Raw genomic sequence first — 16,686 nt, forward strand, 5'->3', positions numbered from 1 at the left:
GGTGAAATTCTACACAGACACCAACACCAGATCAAATCCTCACAGAAACCATCTACGCTCTTCTTCAGCTCTTTCGTAAAGTGAACTTGGCCTACCTCCTTATCCTTGTTGTACGTTATTCATTCTTCCAGTGTAGCACTTACCCCACGATAGTTTATTTGGTTGTGTGTGGGTCTGTTTTGCTTTCTGGAACTGAGAATCCCTTCAAAGTAGAGACACTTTATTATCTTTGCACCTGGAAGTCAATTAAGTGTCCAGCACATAGTAAGTGTTTATGAAATATTTGTTAAGGGGTAAACTCGATTTTTAAGTTAAACTTAATTATGTGAAGTCACTTTGAACCACACACTTCCCCTTCTCTTACATTCATCACATTTGCAGGCAGCCTTTGGCCATACAAGGCCAGCAAATGCTCACAATGGCAAGTTCCATGTAGTAGTAGCCAAGAGGAAACACAAAGATTTTAAATTTGTGAGGAACAAACTGCAAAGCTTTCCAAAGCTAAAACAAAACAATTTTAAAAAATAACTCATGCCCTTGCTATCAAATAGTGTTCATACAGAATTTTATATTCAAATCATGCATTATTAAAAAATACTCTGCTTCACTGAATAAAAAAGATATTTTGGGGGGTTCAATTATGAACCTGGTCTATATCGATTTCTTTCACCAAGTAATTGCTTAACTCACCTTTTTATTTTGCCTGGTTATCTGAATTACAAATATAACATTGCATAGCTCTTTGTTCTCAAGATATTATAGACAAAGAATATCTGAATATAATAAACTTTCTATAAGCCTCCTTCTGTGAATGAGTCATTTACTTATGCCTAGGACAGTAAAAATATACAAAATAGTCAAGATTTATAGGAACAATTTATGTTTGAATAAAATGTTAGCTACATTACTTTCTAGAAGCTCTTGACCTTTTCTTAAAGTGTTTTCTAGCTTGGGTAGGCAATATATTTTGTTCAGTAGAGATTTCCTTCTACTAGTATATCAGCTTTCCCCCTCTAACTTTAAATGAAGTCTGTCTAGTAGGTAGGACAAAGCCTACCTATGTATTTTTAATATATATATTAAATAATATATTTTATAATATATATATCAATATATATATTGATTTCAGAGAGGAAAGGAGAGGGGAAAAGAGGTAGAGAGAGGCATCAATGATGAAAGAGAATCACTGATTGGCTGCCTCCTGCACGCCCCACCCTGGGGATTAAGCTCACAACCTAGGCATATGCCCTGACCTCCTGGTTTATAGGTTGACACTCAACCACTGAGTCATGTTGGCCGGGCTATCTATCATCTATCTATCTATCTATCATCTATCTATCTATCTATCTATCTATCTATCTATCTATCATCTATCTATTTTTAACAGTACTTGATTTTTTGAGATTATGTAGGACAAATTTCTAAGTCCATTTCTTCATTCTCAATCATTTGACAAGTGCTTATTCCATGCCAGACACTAGACTAAGCGATGGGATAGAAGTTTCAGGAGACAAGGTGCTGTAGCGCACGGAGCCTGCAGCCTACAGAGGAACACAGAGGAACACGATGCTGTTCGGTGTAGACAGGGAGTGCAGTGATTGCTCTATGGGGTCATCTAAGGGGCCACAGGGTCAGGGAAGGCTTCCCGCGGGAGTGACTCCTGCGGCAGTTTGTGAACAATAAGGCGATGTCAGCTGAACCAGAGGAGGAAAGACCATTCAGAGTGAGCGCTAAGAGGCACCTCGGGAGCGCCCTCTGGCGAGAACAGGACGCGCGCGCCCCCCGCCCCGGCCCCCCTCTCCCCGCTGCCGCTGCGGCGCCCCTCCCGCTCGGGGTTCACTCTCGGGCTCTCACTCCCTGAGCCACGAGACCAGAGCGGGGACAGGCGCCGGAGACGCTCGCCCAGAGGAGACCTGGGCACGGGGCGAGCCGGCGAAGCCGGAGCCCCAGCCGCTCGCTCCCCGGGAGTCTTCCGAGACCACGGGCAGCTCCGCGTCCCTGCGCGCCACCTGGCACGGCCACTTGGCGGGGCGCGCCAGGACTTGGGAGCGTGTCGGGGAGAGCCAGGGCCGGCGGCGGAGCGAGGGCGCCCCGGGACTGGGAGGGCTGGGCGGTGGCGGCGCAGCGGCCGTAGCCGGGGGTGCCTCCCCTCCTCGCTTCTCCGCCGGCAGGACCGCCTCCCCCGCCGCCACCCGCCGGGTCCTCCGCGCCTTCCCCGCCCGGAGCCGGCGCACGATGTGCCGGGCTGCGTTCTGATCGCCACCGCCGCCGCCGCGATGATCCCCCCGGAGCCGGCGCCGCAGCCGCCGCAGCCGCCGCTGCCCGCCCTGCCCAACCATGTGGTGACCACCATCGAGAACCTGCCGGCGGAGGGCGGCGGCAGCCTGTCCGCCTCCTCCCGGGCCGGCGTGCGCCAGCGGCTCCGCAAAGTGCTGAACAGGTGAGCGGCGGCGGGCGCGGGGCAGGGCTGCGGGCGCGGACCCGGGGAGCCCCCCTCGGCCCCATCCGGGGTCCCCTCGGCCCCCAGGGCGGACCGGAGGCCCTGGGGGACGGAGGCAGAGTGGCGGCCGGGGCGACAGAAGAGAACAGAGGGGCCCCGCGCTCGCCGAGAGGCCGCGGAGGGAGCTTTGTCCCAGACCCCGGAGCGAGCCTGGGAGCCCCGCCACCCGCTCGTCCTAGGAGTTCGGGGAGGGGCGGGGTTTGCCTGCCCGGGGCTGGGTGTCCCCCCACTCACGCCCCCGCTCGCGCGTGTTGCCTCCCTTCCCTTTCCCACTCACACCCCAGCTTGACGCTCAAGGGCCGGAGGGGACCCGGGGGTGGCCGGGGCGGAGGCGGGAAGGCGTGGGGCTCCCGAATGGCGTGGAAGTCGCGGCCTCCACTGTCTCCAGCCCCGCCCGGCTGTCTCTGATCGCCCCCCCCCCCCCCCCCCCCCCCCCACACACACTTGCCAGGGATGGGGTGGCAGCGGCAGTCCTGGCCGGCAGGTGGAGGACCCACTTCTGCCCGACACTTCAGTTGCCGCTGCCACTCCGGCTGGCTGGTAGCAGGGGAGGGAGGCCTGGATCCGACCCACGCAAAGTGCAGAAATGTTGCGGGAAGGGTGTGCGACGGAGGCGCCAGGGTATCGCCAAGCCGGCTGCAGCCGGAGGCAAGCGCTGGCGCCCGCACTTCCAGTGCTGGAATCTGCGCAGTATGGGAACCCAGGACCAGGCGTGTCAGGATGAGAACCTGGTTGACGGGAAGAGGGGGCCCCCTCTTGGCGCCCCTAACTCGGCTGTGATGTGAAAGGGACTTTTGCTACTTAAGGAACTTGAAGTGGTTGAAGAACTGACACTTAAACATCGCGTAGACAATTGGTTTTGTGTGTCTTTATTTGGGTGCGTGTGCGCGCTGCCATGCGTCGGTAGGGGTAACTCTTAAGGTGGTTCTGTTCTTACAGGTTTCTGTGTGGCGCTGGTTTGGGTAATTGAGATTCTCCAAGAAATTGACATTGAGCTCTTTGAGGCTACAAGCTCTAGAGGGAGCACAAAATATGTACAGAAATAGAAGCTTGAAAAACCTCTTTCTTTTAAGAGTAGGGTTTAATTTACTTATATCAAATCCAAACCATTCAAGAGTCCCCTGTGAAGACTGAACATGCATATTAGCTTCCTTGCGGGGGCTTCCGTATGTTTCTGTTTATTAGCAAACAAGAAGACATTCACTCTGAAGGGAGACCTGGCTTGGTACTAGAAAGGCAAGCCTTCACTTAACTTTGGTTTGTAGCTTAGAATGACGCCTTCCAAAATATTACACTTAAAAGCTAATGAGCAGACGAAGTCAAGAGGATGCTGGCTCAGTACACATTATGTGGGTTTCCTGTTCTTTATGATTACCTGTGCGTTTTTAAATTGTAAATGTCTTGGCATTAGCTGTTTAAGGTTTTAAGCAGAACATGCTAGTTATTCGTTTCTCTCATCAAACTGAAAAATGGTGCAATAATTCATTTATCTTTTCTTGATTATAACATCTTATTGATTCCGTGCAGGTTATTTCTTGATATTTAAGGAAGCTTAAAGTCCAGAATGACAAGATCACTGAAGTAGGAGTGAGGGGGCTTGGGTTGTCATCATTTCTCCACCACTAACTAGCCATGTGGCTTGGGGCAGAGCTGTTCATCAGCTTGGACCTCAGTTGCTTCATTTGCCAAATGGGTTTTGTAATCCTTTTCTTACCCCTCTTAACATAGTTTTGAGACTTGACACGAATTCATTTATTCAACTGATTTCTGTTGTCTGCGTTGGGTCTGGGGAATATCATAAGCAAATTAAGTCATGGTACATCATGGATAGACCTTTGTGTTTCATTAAGCCTTCGGTGATCTGTGATATGATTCTAACTATTCCTAATTTATAGAGGAGGAAGTTAGGCCGAAAGGTTGGGTCCATGACATTTAACCACAGGTACATCTGTGAATGGAACCTTAGGGTTATAGTCTTTAGACTTCCACTAAAATATTTAATTGTCTTTCAGAGTTCTTCCGAGTGTTCAATATAATATTTTGTATTGAGTGAACGTCTTTTCTTATCCTTAAAAGATAAGAAAATATTTCTTTTGAGGAGGACCACCTTTGAGAAGGAGACTGAAAAAAAATTAGAATACATGTAAAAGCCTTGCTGGGATAATGTTGTTAGCGTGCTGATGTGCTTGGCTTTTGAGCCAGGATTAGTTCAACAGGAGGCAGAGTTAGTAGTGGCTGCGGAGTGACGGGGCTCAGGAGTGTGAGGGAGAGTGAATTTCAGAGCTCCTGTGCCAGCGCTTAGGTGTGGTTCCCTTTTGGTTTGAACCATCCAGTTGTGTTGGGTAAATCAGTAACGATGATAAGGCTGGCTCTTTGTGGCCAAACCATAAGCATCTTTGTTCATATTCTAAAAGCTTACCATCACTTTTTAGTCTCCTTTTTCTCTTCCTTTTTTCCTTAATACATCTGTTTCCTTCGCCTGCATTGCCCTGTCAATTCAGTCTTCTGGGCTTCAGTTGTTTCCTTTTACCTACCTCTGGCATGCAACAACTTTGCTGCTAGCAGAGAGTGAGGCTGCAGATCTGGAGCCAATATAAAAACACGTCCCTCCAACTTTTGGCATGCCAATGTATAGCTGGCAGTGTTCTGTTGCTGTGAGCTGGCCAGTGGAGTCACTTCATTGTTGGAATGGGGCCTTGCACCACTGTTAGCTCTTAGACTCCCCTTGGGCCAAAGGGGCAGTGCTGAGAGCAGAGGATGATGGTACAGTCAGATGAGGAGTGTTAGATGTGAGCAATGCAAGCCTGGTGAACACCTGCTACTCATCATAGTCTATAGCAATAGCTTCCTGCCAACCAAGAGGAAGACATGGAAACACATATGCTAGCTATAGCACGTCTACCTAGGAACAGATACAGAGAGAAGTACTGATTAATAATTAATTAAAAGTACTTGTTCTCAAGAAGCTTAGAATGAAAGTGTAGTGTTATCTTAATGAAATCTGTCTCACATTATCCTGCATCATTTATTTCCCCCCTCTTTAAAGGCTTGTAAACTTGGGATGCTGCATTTTGTACATGACAATTGGGCATCTCCTCCCCCTACCCCCAACACACCCCATTCTATTCAAAATTGTTTTGGCAGTGAAATGCAAGAGATATACAAGATGACTTAAATGAGGGGACATTGTTACTTCTTCAGTTTCCATAGATTTAGACTAATGTATTGGTTCGAACAAGGAAAACATACAGTAAACTCTTCTTTAAATATTCCTTAGTGTAGAACAGTATTTATTACCCTGCCATGGGCAAGCAAGATATGGCAGAATAAGAAAATACTTCAAGGGCGACAGATGACGACCCTCTCACAGAAACTGCTGATACCTGTAGATTTTTTACAAACATACAGAAGCAGATACTGAAGTGTATAGTATCCAAATATTTTCTCCTCTAAAATGATTACTTAATGAATGGTTATGAAAACAGGTGACAGCTCCTTTTGTGTTTTGTATGTGCATAGTTTTATTTATCTTTTCCCATCTGAACATTATTTTCAAATACTAATAAAAATAACTATGAAGTTCTAGTTTTGATCCACTTTCTTCCCACTAAGAGATACATTGGGATGTCTCTCGTTATAAAGGATTTCTGCCTTTTTGAGCCTTATAGTGGGGATGTCTAATCATTAGAATGGAACCAATAGTGTGACACCGGGTTATCTATTCATTTGATTTGGAACTAACTTATTTATTGCCGACATACATCTTGATTTATTTTGATCAATTTTCAAATTTCTGAAACTTTAAACAATTGAAGACCAAGGAGCAGTAAGGAGACTACATTAGAGAGTTGGTAGCAAGCCTACATAAAACCAACGTCTATGCAGGAAGTTACCATATGTATATATCGCTTTTCTGCGTCATTAATTAAGGTGGGCCGAACATGGTGAACCAGCAAAATTGCTTTTAGGGAACTGGGCTCTGCTTGAACTATTAGATACAGTTGATAAAGACATATAATTTATATGATCCCCTTTTTGTCAAATGGGAAAGCTTTTGTTAAAAAAATTGGTAGTGAGGCTCTTCCTCAAGCTGCTCCTTTTAACAGATGTCAAAACGAAAGGGGAAGATCAAGTAGTAATGAGCATAATTGATACAAAATATGCCAAATGGAACTGGATGGTGTGATTAAAAACAGACATTTCTAAGATCAGTAGTAAACAAAGGATGTCTGAAGGGTGCATTTATTTTTAACTCAAGGACAAAATTACAAAAATAAAAGATCATCAAGTATTTTCATTTTAATGCACAAGGCTTGGAGAGATGCATGTTTATATTAAAGATGATGCATGTCAAAGTAATTAATATGTAATAAAATAGACATATCTTAGTGTATTTTTTTTTTTAGCTTTACTTGAAACACTTAAGATCCTTCAGTGCTTAAGGGTCATCATAATAGAAGTCTATTTTTTACTCTACCTTGTTATAGATGTAGATGATATAGGAATTTCAGTTGGGTGCCCAATGCAGGAGCTGATTTACTATTTATTTGTCATTTCCCATATAAGTAGAATGCAGAATATGAAAGTACCACTATCAGGTTTTAGTTTATCTTTCTCATTCAAGTTCAGGCCAATGAGCATTCACTGCATATTGTTCAAGCACATTAATTCTTGATTATGTTTCCAAAACAGTATGCTTTGGAAGTCAAACTCCAATAGACACATGGAAATAAATACCCCATAAAATTTACTATCTTAAACACTTTTAAGTGTTAAGGAGTGCAGTGTTAACTATATGCATTGTTATGTAACAAATCTCTAGAAATTTTTCATCTTGTAAAACTGGAACTCTATACTCATTGAACAACAACTTCTCTTTTCCCTTTCCCCACCGAACCTGGCAACCACCATTCTACTTTCTGTTTCTAAGAGGGTTTGGCTAGTTTAGATTCCTCATATAAATGAAATCGTGCGGTGTTTGTCTTTTTGTGACTTGCTTATTTTACTTAGCATGATGTCCCCAAGGTTCATCCACATTTTCACAAATGGCAGAGTTTCTTTTTTAAGGCTAAATGATATTCCGTTTATGTATAGACCACATTTTCTTTATCCATTTATCTGTTGGTGGACATTTAGATTGCTTCCCTTTCTTGACTATTGTGAATAAAGCTGCAATGAAATGAATGTGCAGGTATTGCTTAAAGATTCTGTTTTCCAGACATATAGATCAATGGAACAGAATAGAAATCCCAGAAATAGAGAACCCATGCCTTTATAGGCAATTAATAGTTGACAAAGGAAGGGAAGAGATACAGTGGGGTAAAGATTGTCTATTCAATAAATGGTGTTGGGAATATTGGAAAGATATGTGCAAAAAATGAAACCAGAGAATAAACTCAAAATGGATTAAAGACTTAAATGTTAGACTGAAATCCATAAAAGCCCTAGAAGAAAACGTAGGCAGTAACATCTCGGACATTTCTTGTAGCAACACTTTTTCTGGTATATCTCCTCGGGCAAGGGAAACAAAAGAAAAAGTGAACAAATTAGACTACATCAAACTAAAAAGTTTTTTCACAGCAAAGGAAACCATCAGCAAAATGAAAAAACAATGCACTGAATGGGGAAATATATTTGCCAATGATACATCTGATAAGAGGTTAATATCCAAAATTTATAAAGGACTTACAAACCTCAACACCAAAAACAAACAAACAATGCAATTAAAAAGTGGGCAAAGATCTGAATAGATACTTCTCCAAAGAAGGCATACAGCTGACCAATAGACATATGAAAAGATGCTCAACGTCACTAATAATCAGAAAAAATGCAAATTAAGACCACAATAAATGAACAAACAAGTGTTGACAAGAATGGAGAAAAGGATCCCTTATGCACATTTGTTAGGAATGTAGACTGGTGTAGCCACTGTGGAAAGCAGTGTAGAGTTACCTCAAACAATTAAAAATGGAACTTCTTTGTGACCCAGGGATTCCGCTTCTGGGGATATATCCAAAGAAACCTGAAACACTAGCTTGAAAGAATATCTGCACCCCTGTGTTCATTGCAGTAGCCAAAATTTGGAAGCAGCCCAAGTATTCATCAGTAGATGAGTGGATAAAAAGGCTGTGCTATATTTACACAGTGGAATACCCCTCAGCCATAAAAAAGAAGGAAATCTTATCCTTTGCGACAGCATGGATGGACCTGGAGAGCATATGCTAAGTGAAATAAGCAAGTACCACCCATTACCTCTCTATCACATCACCCCACTTTAATTCTCTGTGTAGTATTTAGCACAATTGAGTATCTTCCTTATATATTTGTTTATTGCCTGCCACCAACTAGAATGTAGCCTCCATAAGAGTGCAGCCTTCATGTCTTATTCCCTGAAGTATCCACAATAGCAAGATGGTGTGTCTTACCTGCTCAATAATTGTTTGTTGAATTGCTGAATAGATCCAACTCTGTGCCCCCCAGAGCTAGAAGTGAAGCCATACCAGCTGTCCGGCCACTCACACTGACCCTTGTTTGTAAACCCTGAGGGGTAGCACTTTCCACTATAATGCAAAGCTAGGCCTGTAGGCCAAGAGAGGAGCTTGGGTTTTATTCTAAGTAGAATAGGGAGTAATGAAGGTTTTAGCAGAGGAATCATCTGGTTAGTATTTTGAAAAGAGCACCCTGGCTGCTGTTGGAGAATGGATTGTAGGACAGGTAAGTGGCTGCTGGAGGAAGGATGTTGGAAGCTTGGACTGGAGGAAGTAATGGAGGTGGAGAGAAATGATTGGTTCACAGTGATTTGCATTGAGAGATGCAACCCAAGGGGCTGGATGAGTGATTTGATGAGGCTGTTGAAGGAAAGAATAAAGAAAAATTTCAGTTTCTTGGGCTTGAGAAATCGGGTGAGTAATGGTACCATCATGTGAGATGGGGAAGACTGGGAGAGGAACATGCTTGTGAGTAGAAAATAAAGAGTTTCTTCTGGGGAGAAGTCAGGGGCTAGGGATTTGGATTTAGGAGTCACTAGGGGTGGTCTTGTGTGGACAGAGGAGAAGAGGGGTCCCAATCTGGGGAGTACACCAACTTCCGAGTCAAATAGAGGAGGAGGACCCAGCAAAGGAACTGGAGAAGGAGGGGTGTGAAGTAGGAGGGAAAACAGGACAGTGTGGTGTTCAGAAGCCAAAGGAAGGAGGGTTTTAAGAGGGAGGAAATAAGCAGTTGGCTGTGCTGAGTAATCAAGGGCAGAGAAATGATCAGAGAACCTTGGGGGCCATGACAAGCACAGGTTCAGAGTGGCGGTGCCGATGGAACCTGGATGGAATGGTTCGGGGAGGGAACTTGAGGTGAGGGCTCAAAACATAACTTTTGTGATGTTGTGCCTTAACCAGGAGCAAAGTAAAGGGAGAATCTTTTAACAGAGGGGAAAATGCAGAGGGCCGGTGGCCTTGGGAGAAGCCAGGGCACTCTTCCTCATACAGGAGGGGAGGCACAGAAGTGTGGGTATAAGTGAAGGTAATTGGTAGGTTTGGTGGTGGGAATAAAAGGCTTTCCTGGCAAGTGGCTTCTCCTTTTCTGTGAATTCTGAGCAAGGGTCTCAATGAAGATGATGGTGTAGGTCCGTGGTCGGCAAACTGCGGCTCGCGAGCCACATGCGGCTCTTTGGCCTCTTGAGTGTGGCTCTTCCTAAGCCTTACGAGTACCCTAATTAAGTTAATAACAATGTACCTACCTATACAGTTTAAGTTTAAAAAATTTGGCTCTCAAAAGAAATTTCAATCATTGTGCTGTTGATATTTGGCTCTGTTGACTAATGAGTTTGTCGACCACTGGTGTAGGTGATGGGAGAGGGGTAGGATAATTATACGGAGAGAAGTGGGAATTTGTCCTTTTGAAGAGTCTGAAAGGATATACACCAAAGAAGTAGAGTAGGATTTCAGGGCAGTGTTATGTGCTCATTGACATTTGTGGTGGGGACGAGGTTGGGATGGGATGGGCAGAAAGAAGCTACTGCTGCTCAGAATAGGTCTTGGAAAGGGCTGACTCATAAACAGGCCTGGCCCAAGCAAGGACCATTAGTGAATTCAGCTATGAAAAAGTGAGGATATCTATATATCTATATATCTATATATTCTATATATCTATATATCTATATGCCTATTTACATATCTATTAGAGGCCTGGTGCATGAAATTCATGCAAAGGGCTGGGTCCTCACAGCCCCAGCTACCTCAGCCGGCCCTCGCAGCCTCGGCTGGCCCTCTCAGCCTTGGCTTTGTCTGGAAGGTGGTTCTGCTGTTTGGTCTAATTAGCATATTAGCTCTTTATTATATAGGATATTTAAATCCTCACTTGAGGATTTTTTTTCCACTGATTTTCAGATAGAGTGGAAGGAGGAGGGTCGGGGAGAGAGAAACATTGATGTGAGAGAGACACATTGATTGCCTCCAGTACATGCTCCAGCTGAGGCTGGGGACCAAGCCTGCAACCGATATATGTGCCCTTGACCGAGATACATGCCCTTGACTGGGAATCGAACCTGAGACCCTTCAGTTCGGGGGCTGACGCTCTAACCACTGCGCAACCAGTTAGGGTGGAAAAGTGAGGACATTGCTGTAGGACATATTTAAGGGAGCCCAGGAGGATTTTGGTTCTGATTATATTTGGGAGTGGAGTGCGGGAGAAAGACGGGGAATTAAAAGTCAGTTAGAGATTTTTGCATCTGGGCCATTGGAGTGATAGTGATAGTGTCTGTCCCCTTCAGAATGTGATATGTTTTGTCTCAGGCAACTGATTTTTTTGGGGGAGGGGGTCTCAATTTTCTTATTTGTTAACCAGTTAAAATAATCCTAGCCCTTCATTTGCCATTGCATTTTTTTGGGATTTTTAAATGAAATAACATCTGGAAGAGGGCTTGGAAAACTGCCAAGCAGTCAGTGTGCAATTGTGATCCTGGTCACACAATTAAAATGAGAGCCCGGTTTTCCTGGCTTTGGGCTGTCACCAGGCTGGTGATAAATGCTGACCAGGGCCCCCAGCACACAGAGGACTTGGGTGCAGGCACTGTTCTGGTCCCGTCGTTTTTCTCATGAGCTTGTCAGATTCTGAAGTGAAACCCGCCCATCTGTGAACAAGGCACAAGTCTGTGGACTTCCATGTGTTTCTTTTTTGAAAACTACATATATTTAAACTGGTTTTGTCTTCAGCAAGCCTCGTCTTGGGAAGCCTGATTGGGCAGAAGGCGTGTGGTCCGGCTGTCCGATCGTGGCCCTGAGTGATGGTGCTTCGAAGGTACCTGTGGTTTGTAAAGGAGAGTTTGACAGGCTTCGGGGAAGGGTTGGTGCCTCTTGAACTGGAGAGCTTTCAAAATGAGCCCGGGTCTCAAAGGCTCCACAGAGGCCGGCCGTGGCAGACAGAGCAGCTCAGAGGAAGGGACAGAGCAGCTTTAATGTGCTAATGAGCGGGAGCCCAGATGCTATCGGGATCAGAGGAGCTCTTTGTGACGCTGGGTTCCCAGGGATGGCTGGAGTCTCTGTGCCTCGCTGGGTGCTGCTGCCGGCTGGGGGACACTGTGCTTTCAGAGAGGGCCTGTCCTCCACAGATAGCCTTACAGACCTCTGCACACTGGTGGGCAGTGAGCGGCGGTGGAAAATCCCAGGGTGGGGTGACCGCTGGACAACAGGGGGGCTTATGACTTGGCAGAGAAGTGTGTGGTGGGAGAACAGAGGGTGGGAAGTGGGAGATCTGTGCTGGAGGGTGTGTGTGGTCAGATAGCCCCAGAAAGGATAGTTGCAGTTTCACAGAGTTAACTGTTTTTCCACCAGTACTGCCAAGCTGGGTGAGTGGCCTTCAAGTCGCTAAAAGGAGGTATCTGTCCTTGACAATAGTGTGAGTCCAATTTTAACTAGTTATGAGTAAGTCTGAAACATCACAAAACCAACCAAAGGAACACTGAACACTGCCATCACCCAGAGCGTGGGAATGAAGTTCATGTCTGGCTACTTCAGTCACTGATGGCTCCGGAATTGCCAGAGGAGACGGGGGAGCACCCATTTGGTTGGAAGCAGGGTCAGGGTACTAGACTTGAAGCTGAGTTTGCAGAGCAAGAACACAGTCTTTACAGAGATTGCGTGTTTACTTGTACTGATCCCATCTGCTGATGGAGAGGTTGGGTTAACAAAACACCCTCAGCCACCCTTCACCATGCCGCGAAATGTCATCATGTCTGGGGTCATTACTGTCTCAGAAATATATGAGTTCTCAGACAGGAGACAAATGAAGATGATTGATCCATGGCATCTTGACCTACTTGTCTCCTACTTTTCCTCTCTGAATCTTTCTGAGGATATATATGTGTGTGTCTGATCTGAGTCTGTCTATCTATCTATCTATCTATCTATCTATCTATCTATCTATCTATCATCTATCTATCTATCAATCTATTATCTATCTATCTATCTATCTATCTATCTATCTATCTATCTATCTATCTACCTATCTATCAATACTGTATATTATTTCCCAAGTTGTATATATTATTGGTAATGATCTATTTGACTGTCTCTTTTTGTCTTATTCTGCACCCCCCCCCCACCACCACCGCCACACACACATACAGATAATAGGTAGAGAAGAGTTTTCCATTTGGAATAATTTGTCTTCCTTATTTGAAGATAGTCCTCAAATTTCCTTACCATGCTTTTATTTATTTATTTTTTGCTCAGAGTTGGTTCAAGAAGAATGCTTTGTTTTTTAATGTTTTATTTTGAAGCCACATTGAATTGGTGTCACTTATGAAATGAAAATAAAACTATTCTGAGCTAGCTGAATCTGCAAGTGTGAAAGCACTAATGGAACAGCCACCCCGAAGGATTTGTCCCCCTATTGTCCTGAGCCATATATAGTTTTGTTACGTTTCAGCTCCAGGCGATAATGAGCCCGGTGACCTGACTTTAAAATTTTACTCTCTTTTACCTTCTCTGGTTCTAACAGTTTGTGTGATTTTAGTGCTTTTCAGGAAAAATTCTTCTTTATTAAAATTGTTTTTTCTCCCTTCCTTGATGCTTCCCATTTATTTCCTGTCCCTAATGGGATACATGCATTTTGGATTGATCTTTCTTAATGAAAGTTGGGTGCTCTCAAGCCTAAAGAAGTATAGGTAATGAGGACCTTGCTTGCACTAGTTTTAGAAAATTGATCATTTGCGACTCTAATGCTGATAAATAGACTCATTTGCTTCCAATGCAAAGAGACTGTAATTACTACCTCCCTAGCCTCAAAGTTAATTGTAACCTGAGAATATGCCTTCAGTGATGACAGACGAAAAGCACCATTTAAAGCATTTACAACAATGGGTATCAGAGTACTCATTTGGGATCATCAATTTGTCAAAGAAAATGGTGATTCTGAAAGGATGCAGATGAGAATGCACGCAGAATGGACCAGTGTATCAGGAACTGCAATTCGGTGGGCTATGGGTTGATGAATTGAGATATAACAACAAAAATTCTTAACATAATTGTCATTTTCCCATTTTCCATTTTCACAGCTGCAAAGCAGTTCATTGGATTTGGAAACCTGAGGATTCTCTTCTTTTTTAGTTTCTATTGGAGAAGCCAGTGAACGAGCCAAAGTCTATGATACATTCTTTCTCTAAAAAGAAATTTTCACAACTTGATATGCTCTACCACAAACTCTTTGGGGGGGGGGGGGATAAGACATACACAAGATATACGCAAGAAATAAAGACGTTTTAAAATGAAATAATAAGGAAATGAAATGCTGGGGAGTCGGGGGGGGGGGTGGCGGCTAGGTGGTGGTGGAGTGTTAGGGAGGGAAGCCTCACAGAGAACTACCCTTATATTTCTAGTATTGCTCTGCTATTTTAAACATTAAAGTTCTTGGCCTCATGAGGCATAGGATGTTGATTCCTGACACTTCTAAGGGAAATGCTAGCAAGTGGAAAAAGAAAAAAGTCACAGAAGGCATGTGGCATGTTAATGAATCAAAGGCACCCTTATTCTGAGTCAAAATTCCCATTTTGGTGAATTATTAATTTTCTCTGTGGAAGTATTTTGGATTTAAGAAATGAATAAAGTAGGCAGTGAATGTCATCATAAAGCCTTGATCCTCAATTTTAAGATGCTGCTAGACTGACCTATGATTGCTGTAGAGTATTCTGTAAGATAAATTGTGATATAGAAGCTCAGTCTACAGGATTTTATAACTCTTCAACCAAAATACAAAGACACCTATGTTTTTGACAACCTTCTGACCCAACCCCCAAGTCTGGGTTAGATGCCCCTTCCATATTCAGGCTATTTTCTGTCATTCACAGTCAGCATTAGTGACTTGTCTGAACCCTCCCAATGAGTTGTTACTTCACAGGGTATCCTCTACCCAACATCTCACACAGAACATGGCATAAAGTAGGTGCTCAATAAATATTTGTTGATGAAGGGGCAAATGATCTTCTAGTGGCCCTTTCAAAAGGAGAAATTATTTTCAGCAAGTTAATATTCTCTGATTTTTATGATCAAATAATGTATGTGATAGTGATTGGCACAGAGTTTTAAAACTCAATGAATTTAATTTTAATTAAAAATTGATCTATGAAAGGTAGAAGATATAAAGAGGTATAGAAAGATAATTTGAACGGTGCCAGAGTTAGGAAAAAAATTGCTGTGTGCTGTGTAAGTCCTATTCATACTTTTAAAACTCAACAGACATTTCTATCAACCTCTTTTCCTAATAGAAAGTTTTACATTCTATCTTTTAAGAAATTTCCCATGGAATAACCCATTGTAGAAATGAAAATAAAAGGCACTTAATGCTCATTATAGGCAGCAGAGGTTAAGAATAGGGCTAGTTTAGCATCTAGACTGCCTTGTTCATTTAACAACTTACTTTTCTGGTCTTGGAGGCTTCCCTTTCTCATCTGTTCATAGGTTGTAAGGACTGTGTAGCATGTAGAACAGAATCTGACATATAGAAAGCCCTGCTCAAAGTCGTCGTCGTCGTCGTCATCATCATCATCATCGTCTGTGGCAGCTAAAATGCCCAGGAAAATATAGTGCAGAAGGAAACCGATTGCCAAGAAAGCTACATGAAAGTAGTGCTCACGTCTAGCTTGTTTAGTGTTTTCTGTCCAGTGCCCAGCATGGCTGTTGAACATAATAGATGTTGCTAATACTTGTTTAATGAGTTAATGATGTACTTATGGTGGTCTGGGAAGGAAAAGTAAGAAGGTCATGGTAGTAAGTAGCTCAAAGTAAGCAAGGAGACGGAAGAATATTTTTTATTCCTGTTCATAAATATCTTCCTAGATAATTTCTTCCAGTTAAACATTAATTTGAGTAAAATTTCATCTTTAAATACATCAACCTGGGAAAATTAAACAGGATTAGATTTATATCCTTTGCATACCTGCTGCAAGGAAAGCATAGTCCTCAGTGCGGTTAGGGGGTACAAACACATATAAGGTTGGGTTTATGCTCTGAAGTATATTTTAATCTAGCTCATCAGTTATTACTTCATCAACCAACTAGATTGCTTTCCTTTTAAGAGCTGAAATCAAGCACAGTGAAGGGTGGAGCATTGCTTACAGGCATCTTTGGAACATGGGCTATTGGCCATCATGGCAGGTCTGCTGGATTTTTACATTGGGAAAAGTGGTACCACGTGAAAGCTTTTAGCCTTTTGGGCTAGAGGAGAACACACAAGCATGGGAGACCACCAGAGACCAACTTTGCTGTCTTTGAAGTATGTCTAGGACTTTCTATCAGCAGGATCAGGCATCACTTCACTAGAAGATTTTCAGAGGTATTGGTCAATAAATCATTGAGAATGTATCTGTGACAGCTATGAGAATTTTGACAAGTCATTTGAAATACATGGTCATTAATTCCCTGTCCAGCTCTTATGGTATGTGATTATACATGACAATAAAGCTCTCCTGACAAATCAAATGAAGTTTATTTCTAAAACATATATATTGTCTTCATTCGTCATGAGCTGGGATCTCAGCATAAAACGATAGCTTAATCATTTCAGCAGTGGTTCCGATGTGCTTGTGTCCGAGGGGCGAACAGCCCATGTGGAGAGTTTAGAAGTTGAAGATCCTGTATATTAGATTAGAGTTACAACCAGGGAATTATTAGATACCTCAGTATATTTAGATAAACCCTGCA

General features: G+C 43.4%; 1 protein-coding gene across 1 annotated transcript in view; it reads left to right on the forward strand.

Annotated features, from left to right (window-relative positions):
• Positions 1-1,807: 1,807 nt before the first annotated feature.
• Positions 1,808-16,686, forward strand: part of SLC35F1 (solute carrier family 35 member F1) — a 304,981-nt gene continuing 290,102 nt past the window's right edge. Inside the window, exon 1 of the mRNA XM_036317921.1 lies at positions 1,808-2,440. Coding sequence (XP_036173814.1) covers positions 2,277-2,440 — 164 coding nt within the window. The 5' untranslated portion in view covers positions 1,808-2,276. The remainder of the gene's footprint in view (positions 2,441-16,686) is intronic.

This window comes from Myotis myotis, unplaced genomic scaffold (genome assembly GCF_014108235.1).
Source record: "Myotis myotis isolate mMyoMyo1 unplaced genomic scaffold, mMyoMyo1.p scaffold_m19_p_7, whole genome shotgun sequence".
In the NCBI taxonomy this organism is placed as follows: Eukaryota; Metazoa; Chordata; class Mammalia; order Chiroptera; family Vespertilionidae; genus Myotis; species Myotis myotis.